At 47.0% G+C, this 12,430-nt stretch overlaps 1 protein-coding gene across 1 annotated transcript; it reads left to right on the forward strand.

Moving 5' to 3' along the window:
- The first annotated feature begins 2,039 nt into the window (after positions 1–2,039).
- Positions 2,040–4,808, forward strand: LOC121166644 (otoraplin). The gene is made up of 4 exons (XM_040995867.1): positions 2,040–2,154; positions 2,506–2,645; positions 3,601–3,708; positions 4,785–4,808. Exons 1-4 carry the CDS (start codon positions 2,040–2,042, stop codon positions 4,806–4,808), a joined length of 387 nt encoding a protein of 128 aa, XP_040851801.1.
- Positions 4,809–12,430: the final 7,622 nt, after the last annotated feature.

Here is a 12,430-nt window from a genome sequence, read left to right on the forward strand (position 1 = left end):
CAACCATGTAACCAGGGTCTTGTTGCATTCAGTTGTTAAGCACTCTAGTCTGTCAGTTCCTCACCGTCTGTGATCTTCATTTTACATAGAAGTAATCGATCTTTGGATAAGTCTATTTAGTACTATTAAAAACTATAAACTTAAAGCAATGTAGTCTACTTCCTTATCTGTGTTTCAAATCCATGGGCTCAACCACTTAGTATGTCTGGAAGAATATTCTGTCTCTACTGAATGTGCATGATAAGTAATTTAGGGACAGTTTGAAGTGTATGTGAAGTTGTGAGCAAGTTAGATGCAAATACTATGATTTTTACATGAGATCATTTAAATGTTCATATCCACGTAGCGTAGGATGCTCTATTCTTTGGGTGAACCTCATTTGTCTCATATACAATCGAAATATTGAATCAAACTCCCAAACCAGGACCAACTATCAGAACTCCTAATCCCAAAAATGACACAAGAGTGGAAGTGCAGAAAAATACACAACAGACATATGCACAAACAACCAGAAATTATTGTACACACACCTACATGCAATAACAGCCCTTAACAATACAACCCTTGTATTATACACTGTTGGGATAGTATGCTTATCGGTTGACCCTTGGGGACAAAATTATTTTTAATTGGCATTGAAGTGCTCAATAAGTTGCACTCTCCCTTGCTTTGTGGGCGGGTGTGGGAGGAGGGGCCCTCTGAAGCTTCATTGCTGAGCAAGAGAGCGCATCCAGAAATAATGGATGGGGGAAGAACTGGGGCCACCTCACAGGAGACAAACCAGCCTCAAACACCTTAGAACTGCAAATTGCAGTTCATCTCACTAGAAGTGAACTCTCAAGCTGGGGTCATTTTGCATTCATAGCTGTGTCTCCAGTGCCTGCCATGCAGAATGGGGCCATGTCCTGGTGCCTCAGCTCACAGTGGCCCTCTCTCCAATGAGAAAAATGCCCGGTGGCAGGGGAAGGGAGCAACCTTTAACTCTACTGCCTGCCTGCCTGCCTGCCTGCCTGCCAAGCATTATCTATGAGCACCAGATACCGAGTTTCAACAGTCTTGGATTGAGGAGGAGGGGAAAAGATTGTGCTGCTTTCCTCCACCCTCCTGCCTCCTTTCCCCGTTGGTAGGGTCTGGATGTACAGTAACTAGTATTTGCAAATTCATGTGCCTAGAACAGACAGAACTTGTAAGAATTCTATCACGAAGGACTTGTCAATGTGAAAGTCCTTTACCTAGCTATTATGTAAATCTAGATGGAATTTAAAAATAATGCACATTTTCCTGGAAACTTTTGGAAGGGGTTTTAATAGATTTCATATTTTCTTTTCCTTTTTTAATTTTCCAACGTTTATTTATTTCATTTGAAAGGCCAAGTGACAGATACAGAGAAAAGTTCTAGCTGCCGATTTGTTCTCCAAATGGTTACAAAGGCCAGGTCAAAGCTAGAAGCTCCATCTGGGTCTCCCATGTGGGCAGCAGGGACCCAAGCATTGGAGCCATAATTTTCTGCCTTCCAGATGCAATAAATAGCGAGGAGCTGGATTGGAATCAGAGCAGCCAGGCCTTCAATCAGCACCCTGATAAGGGATGCCAGTGCTGTCGCGCTGACTTGACCTACTGTGCCACAACACCAGCCCCGAGTCTCACGCTATCAAGATATTCCTGCAGTCAGCAGCACAGCTTTGCTCAGAAAGTGAAAGTGACACTAAACCAAAATACTAACACTAATAATAATAATGGTTTAAATTTTGTAATCCTCTCAAGCACATCCTGCTGTTGGATGCAATAAGACAAACCAGAGTAGCTGAACAATGGTGCACCTGAACACCCCTTGTGTGTAAAACAAGATGCTGAGTTTGAATCTCTTTGGAAAAGCAGATGCTAATTAGCCCCTGGAACGGGGTTGCCTGTTATGAAAGCAGACGAGCTGTGGACCTTTCCCATTGGCCCTGGGTATTTACCCAGAGGTCTGGCTCTTGCATAAAAGATGGAACTCACTTCCAGTCCAAGGGTGCTGGCCAAAACAGCCACGGGGGAAGATGGCAAGACGTGTACTCCTTCTGCTCTCGGGTTTCGTGGCAGTGTGGGCCGTGCAGGGCATCTTTATGGACAGACTGGCTTCTAAGAAGCTCTGTGCCGATGCCGAGTGTGTCTGTAAGGACTTGCTTGCGCTCATCATGACCTTTCTCTTCCCTGACAGCATGTGATGTGATTGCACCTTGAAGCGCAGTCTTTTTCAGGGTGCACGTGATAGCACGGCTTGTCCAGGTCTGTGCTTTCAGCGATCTGCCATCTATTCACGGCCGATTCAGTTGGCTGAGATGTTCTTGCAGCTCGCTTTTCTTGGCCGTCTTCATCTCCAATTGAACCCTGGCTGTGAGATGAAAAACATCAGTCTCTCTGACTTGCTAGTTTTCTTCTTCTTGCATTCTTTGCCTTTTGACTGCTAGAAAATTCGGGACCTTTAGATACATTTGTTTAAATTTTCTTTCTCTTTTCTTGCAGATACCATTTCTCTGGCTCAAGCTCAGGAAGACTACCATGCCCCAGACTGTAGATTCATTAACGTCAGCAAAGGGCAGCAGATCTACGTGTACTCGAAGCTGGTGAAAGAAAATGCAACTGGGGAGTTTTGGGCTGGCAGTGTAAGACAGGATGATAAAGAAAAAAAGAGGGGGCTTCAGAAAGTTCATAGACATGGAGATTAGATTTTGATGCAAAAATATTCTTGTGTGCATGCAAATTTCTCACAATGCATCATTTCCTTGAACACTTGTGTATCCACAGTGTCACTCATGATGCTGTTAGATGCTAACCTACCTTCAACATACTTGGATGCTTTAAATTAGCTGTTAAGAACAAGGTAGAGATTTCAGGCACAAGAACAAAAATTTAGGTATATTCTGCTTGTATTTCAAAGATGATTTCATAGAAAAACCAAATGCAGGTGATGTGACGGCAGGAAGAAAAAAATCCAAATGCTTTGGGGATTGAACATTCCAAAGACTTGCTTCTTATTCAAAAATGTTTCAGAAGAATGGCCAAGTTCACGTCCCAAGTGCTGGAACCAACTCAAGTTTCAGATTCTTTTAGGAAATGCTGGCAATCCCTGTAATTGCAAAGACTCTGCTTTCTTCAGTAAAAACATACCCGAGTGGGCCCTGGGGAAGGATGAAGGCGACACGCTTTACTGCCTTCCTCTGTGGCCCCAAACTTAGCTTCTAATGTCAAAAAGAACTACATCTAAGTGCCTTCAAGTATCTGTGCGAGGGAATTGTTAAAAATTGAGAAGTGTGCATCCTTTAAAATAGAAGCGTAAATTCACTGCTCAAAAAAAAAAAATTATCAGCTTTATTTATTGGTGATTTCCAAAAAGATTTTAGACAACTTGCAAGTTTGTGTGACAAGGAAATATTACATGTGTGGGTGTTCCTTAGTGCTGGGAGGGAACGCCAAGGCGAGCTGGGAGCACTGGGAGCCCCCAGTACAGGGAAGGACCGGCAGTGTTGCTGGTCTCCTTGTCAGCAAAGAGGATGCTGTGCACTCCTGAGCAGATCCTCCCGTCAGCACTGCCCTCAACGGTACTCTTCCGGCTTACAGGTGTACGGTGACAGCCAGGATGAGATGGGCATTGTGGGTTACTTCCCCAGCAACTTGGTTGAGGAGCAGCGTGTGTACCAAGAAGCTACCAAGGAAGTGCCGACCACGGTAAGTGTCTGTAGGGTGATCGGAGAAGGACTCCCAGCTTGGATCTTGCCTGGGATGCCCGCAAAACCACATCATGCAATGGATACGGAGTTTTAGTATAAGGCACCTAACTACCTTTGGTGACTTTTCTGATAGAGCAAGCCTGGGAAAACACCTGTGGCTACTCTAGGTAGTGAAAGATTTGTGAATGTTCTCTGTACAACTTGCTTTGTTTCTTTCTTTTTTTTTTTTAGCTTTATTATGGATATAATTGGCAAACAATTTATATGTACTTAAGAAGAACAATTTGAGGCTTTGATAGCTATGTGCACTGCGAAATGACCCTTATAATGAAACTGGTCAAAATATCTATTGTGTGTGTGTGTGTGTGTGTGTGTGTGTGTGTGTGTGTGTGTATTGAAAGCGTCAAAGAGCTAATCTCTTAGCAAATTCCAAGTGTACAAAATAGTACCTTTTTTGTCTTACATGAAAGTCATCCTAGAAAAGAGGCTGTATTGCAAAGAAAGAAATCAAAATAGTGTTAGCTGACTTCCCAATCATTGGCACTTATTCAACAATGACAGGTTAGGGGAAATGGGACAGCTGTTTTGGAGAAAATCAAAATAATCTTGGAGTGCTTTATTTTTTTGTAGTGGGTACATTGTATTTTTGTATGAAACAAAATCATGCTCTTCGTTGTGCCCTGGGCTCCTGTAAACTCCTGGCAGGAATAAAAGATCTTTTGTGAGCCACTCTGCAAGCCGTTCTTGGAAGTTATTCCCCTGGAGCTAATTACCGTGCCTCCAACATCCCAGCCTACGCACGTGCGACTCGCTCGTCCTGGCTTCTGAGCACTAAGCCAGAATCTACCAAGCAACCATAAATTAAAAGTTTACTGGCAGATTTTCATTTGAAGAAGTTTTTGACTTCAAGTAGTTACGCTTTCACACTTGTCAACATCTACGTATTTTAAATGTGACTTTCTCGTTGACTAAACTTGATTTTAGATAAAGAGTGCACATCTGTTTTCTGGTTCAGCCTGCCCAGTTCTAAGTTTTGTTTCTTTTCTTCTTCCTCCCCCCCCCCCCCCACCACAGGATATTGACTTCTTCTGTGAATGAGACATCAGTCCAAATGGCAGAGAGAAATGCCAACAATAAAGAAAATACTAAATACTACACAAAATGTGTGTCTCTCATTCTGGACTTTTGCTTCAAGAGTTTGTTACATTTCATGTCCTTGGTGGGGGGGAGGGTGGTGTGGGGCTGGAGGTGACAAGTCAGTGTGTTTCCGGCTAGCCTTGCCTTCCCACAAACAGGGCTATGTTTGACCCAAAGAAGTGACCTGAGGTTGGAGAATTATATTTCTTTTTTTTTTTTAACATTTATTTATTTTTATTGAAAAGTCAGATATACAGAGAGGAGAAGAGACAGAGAAAAATCTTCCATCCGATGATTCACTCTTCAAGTGACCGCAACAGCTGGTGCTATACTGATCCAAAGCTGGGAGCCAGGAGCTTCTTCCAGGTCTCCCACGCAGGTCTCCCCGGGTCCCAAGGCTTTAGGCTGTCCTCAGCTGCTTTCCCAGGCTACAAGCAGGGAGCTGGATGGGAAGCGGGGCTGCTGGGATTAGAACTGGCAACCATATGGGATCCTGGCACGTTCAAGGTGAGGACTTTAGCCGCTAGGCCACCGTGCCAGGCCTGGAGAATTACATTTCAACCTGGAGAATCTTCTAGTAAAGATGCACAAATAAGATGGTATATTTGTAGTTACTTCTGAATAGTCCTTCTCCCCAGCTTTCTGTATGTAAGCTTCCTTTAGGATATGGTGGCTTTTTACCTCGCTCTGGCAAGTGAAGTATTACTAATGTAACTGGAAGGGCTGTATTATCAAGGAAGATTCCAGTCGAGGGGAGAGCTTAGCTGCTGAAGCTTGAAGGTGAGCCAACACCTTCCTGCTAGGATAGCGGCCCTATGTGTCAAAAGCCTCTCGTTCAGGCAGTGGGGGCCTGGGCTGCTGTAGAAGGTACACTTAACTTTGTAATCCCCCTCAGGTGTTAAAATGAGAAACCTATCCTTGGCATTCCTGATCCCCAATCCCCAAGTCCCTTCACGAACCAGGCCAGCCAAGGCTTTTCTCAAAATGGAGGCCAATAGCCAGAATCGGCATTTTAGGAAAGGGCTGTCATGAGGGGCGTTGGAGGAATGGCGGTTCCCTAACCCTAGCTGCTGGCACCGTGTTTCCGTGAAGACAAGGTGAGTATGAAAAATGTTGGAGGCTCAGGGCACTCAGTTCACAGTTTACAATAACAAGCGTGAGTTACGGGGCTGGTGCATGGCACACTGAGCCAGGCAGCCACCTGCAGCAGACATTCGATGTTGGAGTGCTGGTTGCAGTTCCTGTTGCTCTGCTGCTGATGCAGCTGCCTGCTCATGCGCCTGGGATGGCAGCACAAGACGGCCCAAGCGATTGAGCCCCTGCACCCACAAGGGAGACACAGACAGAATCCTGGGTTCTTGACTTTGATCTGAATGAGCTTTGGTTGCTATGGCCATTTGGGGGAGTGGACTAGTGCATGGAAAAATCTCTCTTTCACCCTCTCTCTTCCATCACTCTGCCTTTCAAATTAAAAAAAAAAATACATTAAAAGAGAGAGAGAGAGAGAGAGAGAGAGAGAGATCATGACTGAAATTCAGCAACAGTTTCAGCTCAGGTCCATTACCGAGAGCCCAGGTGCTTGCCACAGGTTTGGAAGAAAGCCAAGGGACAGAGCCCCCGCCCAGTCAGCACCTGCCATGCCCAGCGAGTGATGCCTCCAGCTCCTCCATGGCGGCGCTGCTAGATGCCTATGCTTGTACCACAGTCAATGCCACAGGGAAGTCATTTAAAGGAATCTTGGGCAGGGACAAGCATTTCTGCTCCATTGCAGGTAGAAGAACCAGGCAGAAGCACTAGCAAGAAAATCACATTTCTTCAAACATCACCCTCCTTTATCTGAAAATGCTGAGGGGGGAAAAAAAATCAAAGGAAAAAGAAATGACTCCAGCTATGAATATTCCTTGCTGCACCCTGGAAATAGAATTTCAAGCTTTCAATGTCTTCTTAGTTGCATTAACTAACAAAGACCATGGCCGATGAGGAATTTAATTAGGGGCATGATATCTGGCCCTGGGTGCTTCATGGGAGCTGCCCTCCGAAGAATCGGGCCCTGTCATCACTGTAACAGCGTTCTCCCATCTCTGGTTTAAATATCGTTCTAAACGGAAATTACTTTCTCGTCATTTGGGAATAATTACTTTGATCATTTTTTCCCTCAAACATATACTGGGATAAAGTTCAGCATGTTTGGGGTCAAGATATCGACTTTCCCTCATCACTTTCCCTGTTTCCTGTGGGTTTCAAAGTGTGACTTTCTTCAGGCAACAGAATCCGCTGAGATGGAAGTTTTAATCTGACCGATGCTATATCAAGCTGGGAAAGGTGACCAAAGCTGCCGACAAGTACATCTCCACCAACAAAGGTAGAAGGCTCCGGCCCATGGTCCTCCCATGCCCCCTCACCCTGCTGCTGACCCCTCAATCATTCAGGGAGTATAAGCTGCCTCTTCTCTCCCGGCCAATGGGAGAACCTGAGGGCCACACTTAACATCTGTCCGTCTTTCCCTGGGTTTTCGATGACACTGTCAGGGCTGTGATGGAGACCAGACAAGCAGGGGAGGTCTGAAGCTTGCATCTTAGGAGCCGCCAGCTAATGTCCCCTGAGCAAGGGTGTTGGCTAAGCTGTTGGGGCTCAGGAATAGAATGGCACACTGACCAGAACGGCAGGAAAAGACCAAGGGGGTACTGATGTTCTCCCGACTCTGACTGTGTCCTGAGGCAGCCAGGTGCAGGAGGACAGCCAAGGTGTCAAGGTCTGAGAGTGACAGCTCTAAGCCAGGACCTTGTGTCAGGCTCTGAGAGGAGGATCCACACCGAGTGAGTTTGTGAAGGATGGTTTCTAGAAGAAATGGGGGGGAGGGTGGGGGAGGAAGACAGAAACAGATGGGGAGGATTGAGTGAGCGGGACATTGAGAGGGACAGGGGCAGCCAGGCACGGCAAGGAAGTGGCCCAGGTAGGTTGCCTGGTCTCCAGCAGTGGCCAGCTGCTGCCCGACTCCATTATCCCAAAGCAGATCTCAGGGGAGCTTAAAACAGGCCAGTGCTCGTGTTGGGTGAGCTGCTCTCCCAGTGTGACCTGTGGCAAGTGGCTCTGCCCCACGAGCCTTCCATTTCATTGCACTTCAGCCTCTCATTTGCCCTAGTTCCCATCACAGCCTCCGTGGCCCAAAAGCTAACCAAACCTCAGGTTTCCTGCTTCCGTTGCTTCTGTGATGCTGGAGTGCGCCCTAAGCAACTTCAGTGGTGCTAGGGTGCCCTCCAGTGGTCAACATGGGACCTGGCACCCAAGGAAACGGAATCGCCATCATCTTCCCTAGCAACTTTGAGCTGCATGACACTCGGGATAGAGAGGAGGGCTGATCTGCCTTTCTTTCGTGGTGGCCTAACAAGCATCTCGAATTGAAAATTCACACATCAGGGGAAAGCCGGAGTTTCCTTTGGAGAGGGACCCCTTCAGGACTCGGAAGTTGTTTTTGTTGCTTTCACTGATTTGTAGAATAATAGCGAGTGATACCTTGTGCTGAGACCAACAGTAAGGGGAGGCATCAGTAGAAAAAAAATCTAACCTCCAACACTCTCCACTGGACACTTTGGGTGGTTGGAAGGCCCAGGACGAGGTGCTGCAAGCCACTTCACTTGCTAAGCACAGGAGCAGGCTCTGTCTGCCCCAATAACTGTTGCAATGCAACTCTCGAGAAGTCGGAGTTTCTACCGTGTAGAATGGAGAGATTCTCTCCTCCTCTAGCTTCCCTCCCCAGCGTCTGGTGACATTTTATGACCAGGACTGGATGTGGCCTGGGGGGCACCCCTGGTGGGTAGGGGGCCAGGGTCGCCCGCTAAACACCCCATGATGCACAAAACAGCCCCCAGCAAAGAGGACTCCGGACTTGCAGGCTTATGGCGCGGAAGCTAAGCAACTCGACTCCTAACAGGTGCAGTTGCATCAGCAGGTGGATTTGGGAAAGAATGGCAAATGCTCGCAGGCCTAAGCAATTAAGTGACCGCGGTTTGTTTTCCAAGCGCAATCTGTGATGCGTCTGTTCTGTCACGAGCCATTAGGTAGAGCTGGGACCTGAAAAATCGATTTGTGCAGATTCCTTAGGGCAGCCTGAGCTGTGGACTCCGAGTGGCAGGGCCTCCGGCCGCTCCACCTGCGCAAGGCCCTTCCACTTCATGCTCTCGCTGCACTCATCCTTGAACATTTCGCCGGGTGCCCTTCATCAGCTCCGGAAGGGATCGCCACCGATGGAGTGCAGACTTCATTGCATTCCTTGCTGTGGCAAGCTCCTCCAGGAGATGGCTTTTCCAACAGCTCGCATGTCCTCCTCACTTTATAGCTTCTTCGCCAAGGTGCTACAACGTCCCACTGTTTTTCCAATTAAAATAGCGCCCCTCACCCCTCTGTCGTGCATGCGCTTCGCCTTCATTGCACCAGCTGTGTCTATCCCGTGTAGATCTGTTTTCCGTGATTTTCACTCCTTTGTTCTTGTCATCCGTTTAACCTTGCCCCAGAGAGCTCCTGGACACATAATTTTCTCTACAAAGTCTCCATGCACTTTTAGACCCGATTAAACTTTAAACAGTGCACACGTATCCAGATGCTGACGGCGTCTCATTTCTTTGCAGAAGAATTTACTTACACTTTAGTAAGTCAGGGCACAATGAGATTTGGCTGTGTGCACTTCAGTTCTGAGAAGGGAAGGAGGGTCTCTTGGTTCTACATGGGCTGTATCTGTGGCTGTATTTACAATAGGGACGTAATACAGGATGCAAGGACATGCATGGACACAGGTATTGATTGAAACCTACACTCTGCCCCGCTCAGGTCTAACTTGCTATTTTGGGGAGCTTGAGTTTGTTTATTTATTTATTTATTTATTGAAATAGTGACTGAATTTAAATTTGAAAAAAAAAATGAAACAGACCCATCCTTCACTACACCCACCAGTCCTTGGGTTCTCCACAGGACCTTGGTTCCAGAAATCCTGTCGATATTCAAATCCCTGTATATTCATATCTATTATCCAAAACGGAATACTATTTGCATGCAGCCTACATGCTTCCTCCTCTTGGTTGTAAATCATCTGTGGACACTTAGAATACATAAGGCAATGGAAATGTCATTACCTAGTTGAGTGTCAGTTGTTTAGGGAGGAAAGACAAGAGCAGAAGGTGCCCGTTCAGCAGAGATGCAGTTGGCGGAACCCACAGATGCACAGCTGTGAATACAAGGGGGCTGACTGTTGCTTCTTCAAACAGCCAGAGTGAACAACAGAAGCGCAAACCACTGCTGAAATTCACCCTGGACATTGGAAGTCAGGTCTGCAACCCTGCAAGCCTTGCGCTCGGTGCCTTCTCTCTGGAATCTTATCAGAGAGGGGCAAATTCTCACCTTCATGTGCCATCAGGCAAGCACCGCAGATACCACTGTCTTCCTGGCTAGGAGCCCTGGACGTGGGCTGCAGTGAGAATGGGGCTCAGTGTAGGAAGCCTGTAGAAGGCTCCCCTTCTCCTTCCAGCTCTCTCCCAGCTAGGCTACAGGACAGGGTTCAACTCACCAAGGCTGGTTCTCTCCCTGCAGGTGGAGAAGTTACAGGACTGGAGAGGAAGAGCAGTTGAACACTGATTCCTGGTCCGTACTGCCTGCATCTCTGCTGATGGCATTAGAGGTCGTTGGAGCTTGCTCTAGGTTTTCACAACAGTCTGAGAATACCAGGAAATTGACAGTCCCTGGGAGGAACCAAGGACCGATGCATTGATGTAAGGCATATCAGCATGCCCCACCTGGGGAGGGCACCTCTTAAGCGAATAAATCTCCCCCTCTCCCCAAAGTCCTTGATTGGAACTGGGTATCTATAAGGGGTGTCTTTTTTCTTACTATTTTTCAAAGGCTTATTTGTATGTATTTGAAAGGCAGAGTCACAGAGAGGAGGAAACACACACAGAGAAAGAGAGAGATTTCCATATGTTGGCTGTCCAAATAACTATAATGGGCAGCACTGGGTTGGGTCAAAGCCAGGAGCCTGGAATTCCATCTAGGTCTACATGGGTGGTGGGATCCCAAATATTTGGGCCATTGTATACTGCTTTCCCAGGCGCAGTAGCTGGGAGCTGGATCGGAAGCGGAGCGGGGGGACCTGAATCCCATGCTCTGCCACGGGATGCTGGCACTGCATGCTGTGTCTCATCTTGGCGAACCACAAATCCAGTTCCACAACTGGTTTTCTTGCTAACACCCTCACACATGGTGACTCTTCCCTCCTTTGTCTCCCTTTCCAGCTTGGTTACTTGTTGATGCTCCCAGGAATAATTTCCCAAAGAAACTGCTACTTAAATCCTTCAGGATCTGCTTCTCAGAGACCAAAAATGGCCTTAACAGGCATGCCTGAGAAGTAAGACGCACAGTAGGTCGCGGGAAGGAGGTCTCACCCTCAAAGGGCAGAGAGGACCGAATGGGGCTGGAGGTCTACCAGTCGCCTCCTGCTGATAGAAGTGGCTCAGATTCCAATCAATGAGATGGACATTATTAGACAGCAAAGTGGCGGAAAGCTTGGGGTTTTCTTCTCGGATGCCCACCCTTCTCCTCCCAAATGAATAACAGCTAAATGGAACATTTCTTTTCCCCGAAGTTTAGGTGTTTCCCAGGCCGTCCCCAGCCTCACAATGCCAGCCGCCTGCGAGCAGGGCTGCTTCTGCAAGGATGGAAAGATGTGGGTCTCCAGCACCTGCTCAGAGCTCTTATCACTGCCAACCACGCTTGCTTCTCACACCCGCCTGGGGAGGACTTACTGTTCAAACAAGGCAGTCCCTTCTGTCATCTCCTTCCTGGTAGGAACACGGCTTTGAGGTATGAAGATCTTGTAGTGCACCCTTGTGGATGTATTTTATTAAAAGGTAAGATTATGCTTGCAGCAAAGGTTAGGCAAACATTTACTCAGTACCTTGGAACTCGATGGAATGGGAACATTTTCTCCAGTCGGGCAGCTGAATGAAGTGGCTGGCAGGTTAAGAAAGGTCTTTACTGAAAGGTCAAAATAAAATATAATACGAAATACAAAAAATAATTTGAAATGGAGATTTTTTTTTATCCTCCCCCCAATTTTTTTGTTTGAAAGGGAGACTGATTGTAAATAGCAATTTGGTACTTCTTGCCAAGTTTCAAAATTTGCTGTCTGCTTTGAAACACAATTATTCTCGAAAGCAAATGTGTTGTGGAAGAGGTGCCCCTCAGCAGGCCCTCAGTACAGCTTTAGATTCAGCAGAGGTGCCAACCGTCTGCTCTCCACCAGGCGAAGCAGGTGCACTCCTCCTTGGTGACACCTGTTTTATCCTGCACTGCCCAGAGCCGGGTGCTGTTTGACTCGCTCCACCAGGATCCCATTTCCCAAGGACATGGGTGAGATGGGGAAACTCCTGAACCAGAAACTTTACATTTCACAGGGCCAGATAGAGTGGCACTTTGTTTAATAAAGATTTATTTTAGAGAGCGAGATCTTCCATCCTTGTTCACTCACCAAATGGTTGCAGTGGCCAAAATTGGGCCAGTGTGAAGCCAGAATCCAGGAGCTTCTTTCCTGGGCCCCC

This window comes from Ochotona curzoniae, unplaced genomic scaffold, assembly GCF_017591425.1.
Source record: "Ochotona curzoniae isolate NIBS_2020 unplaced genomic scaffold, NIBS_Ocur_1.0 patch188, whole genome shotgun sequence".
Lineage (NCBI taxonomy): Eukaryota > Metazoa > Chordata > Mammalia > Lagomorpha > Ochotonidae > Ochotona > Ochotona curzoniae.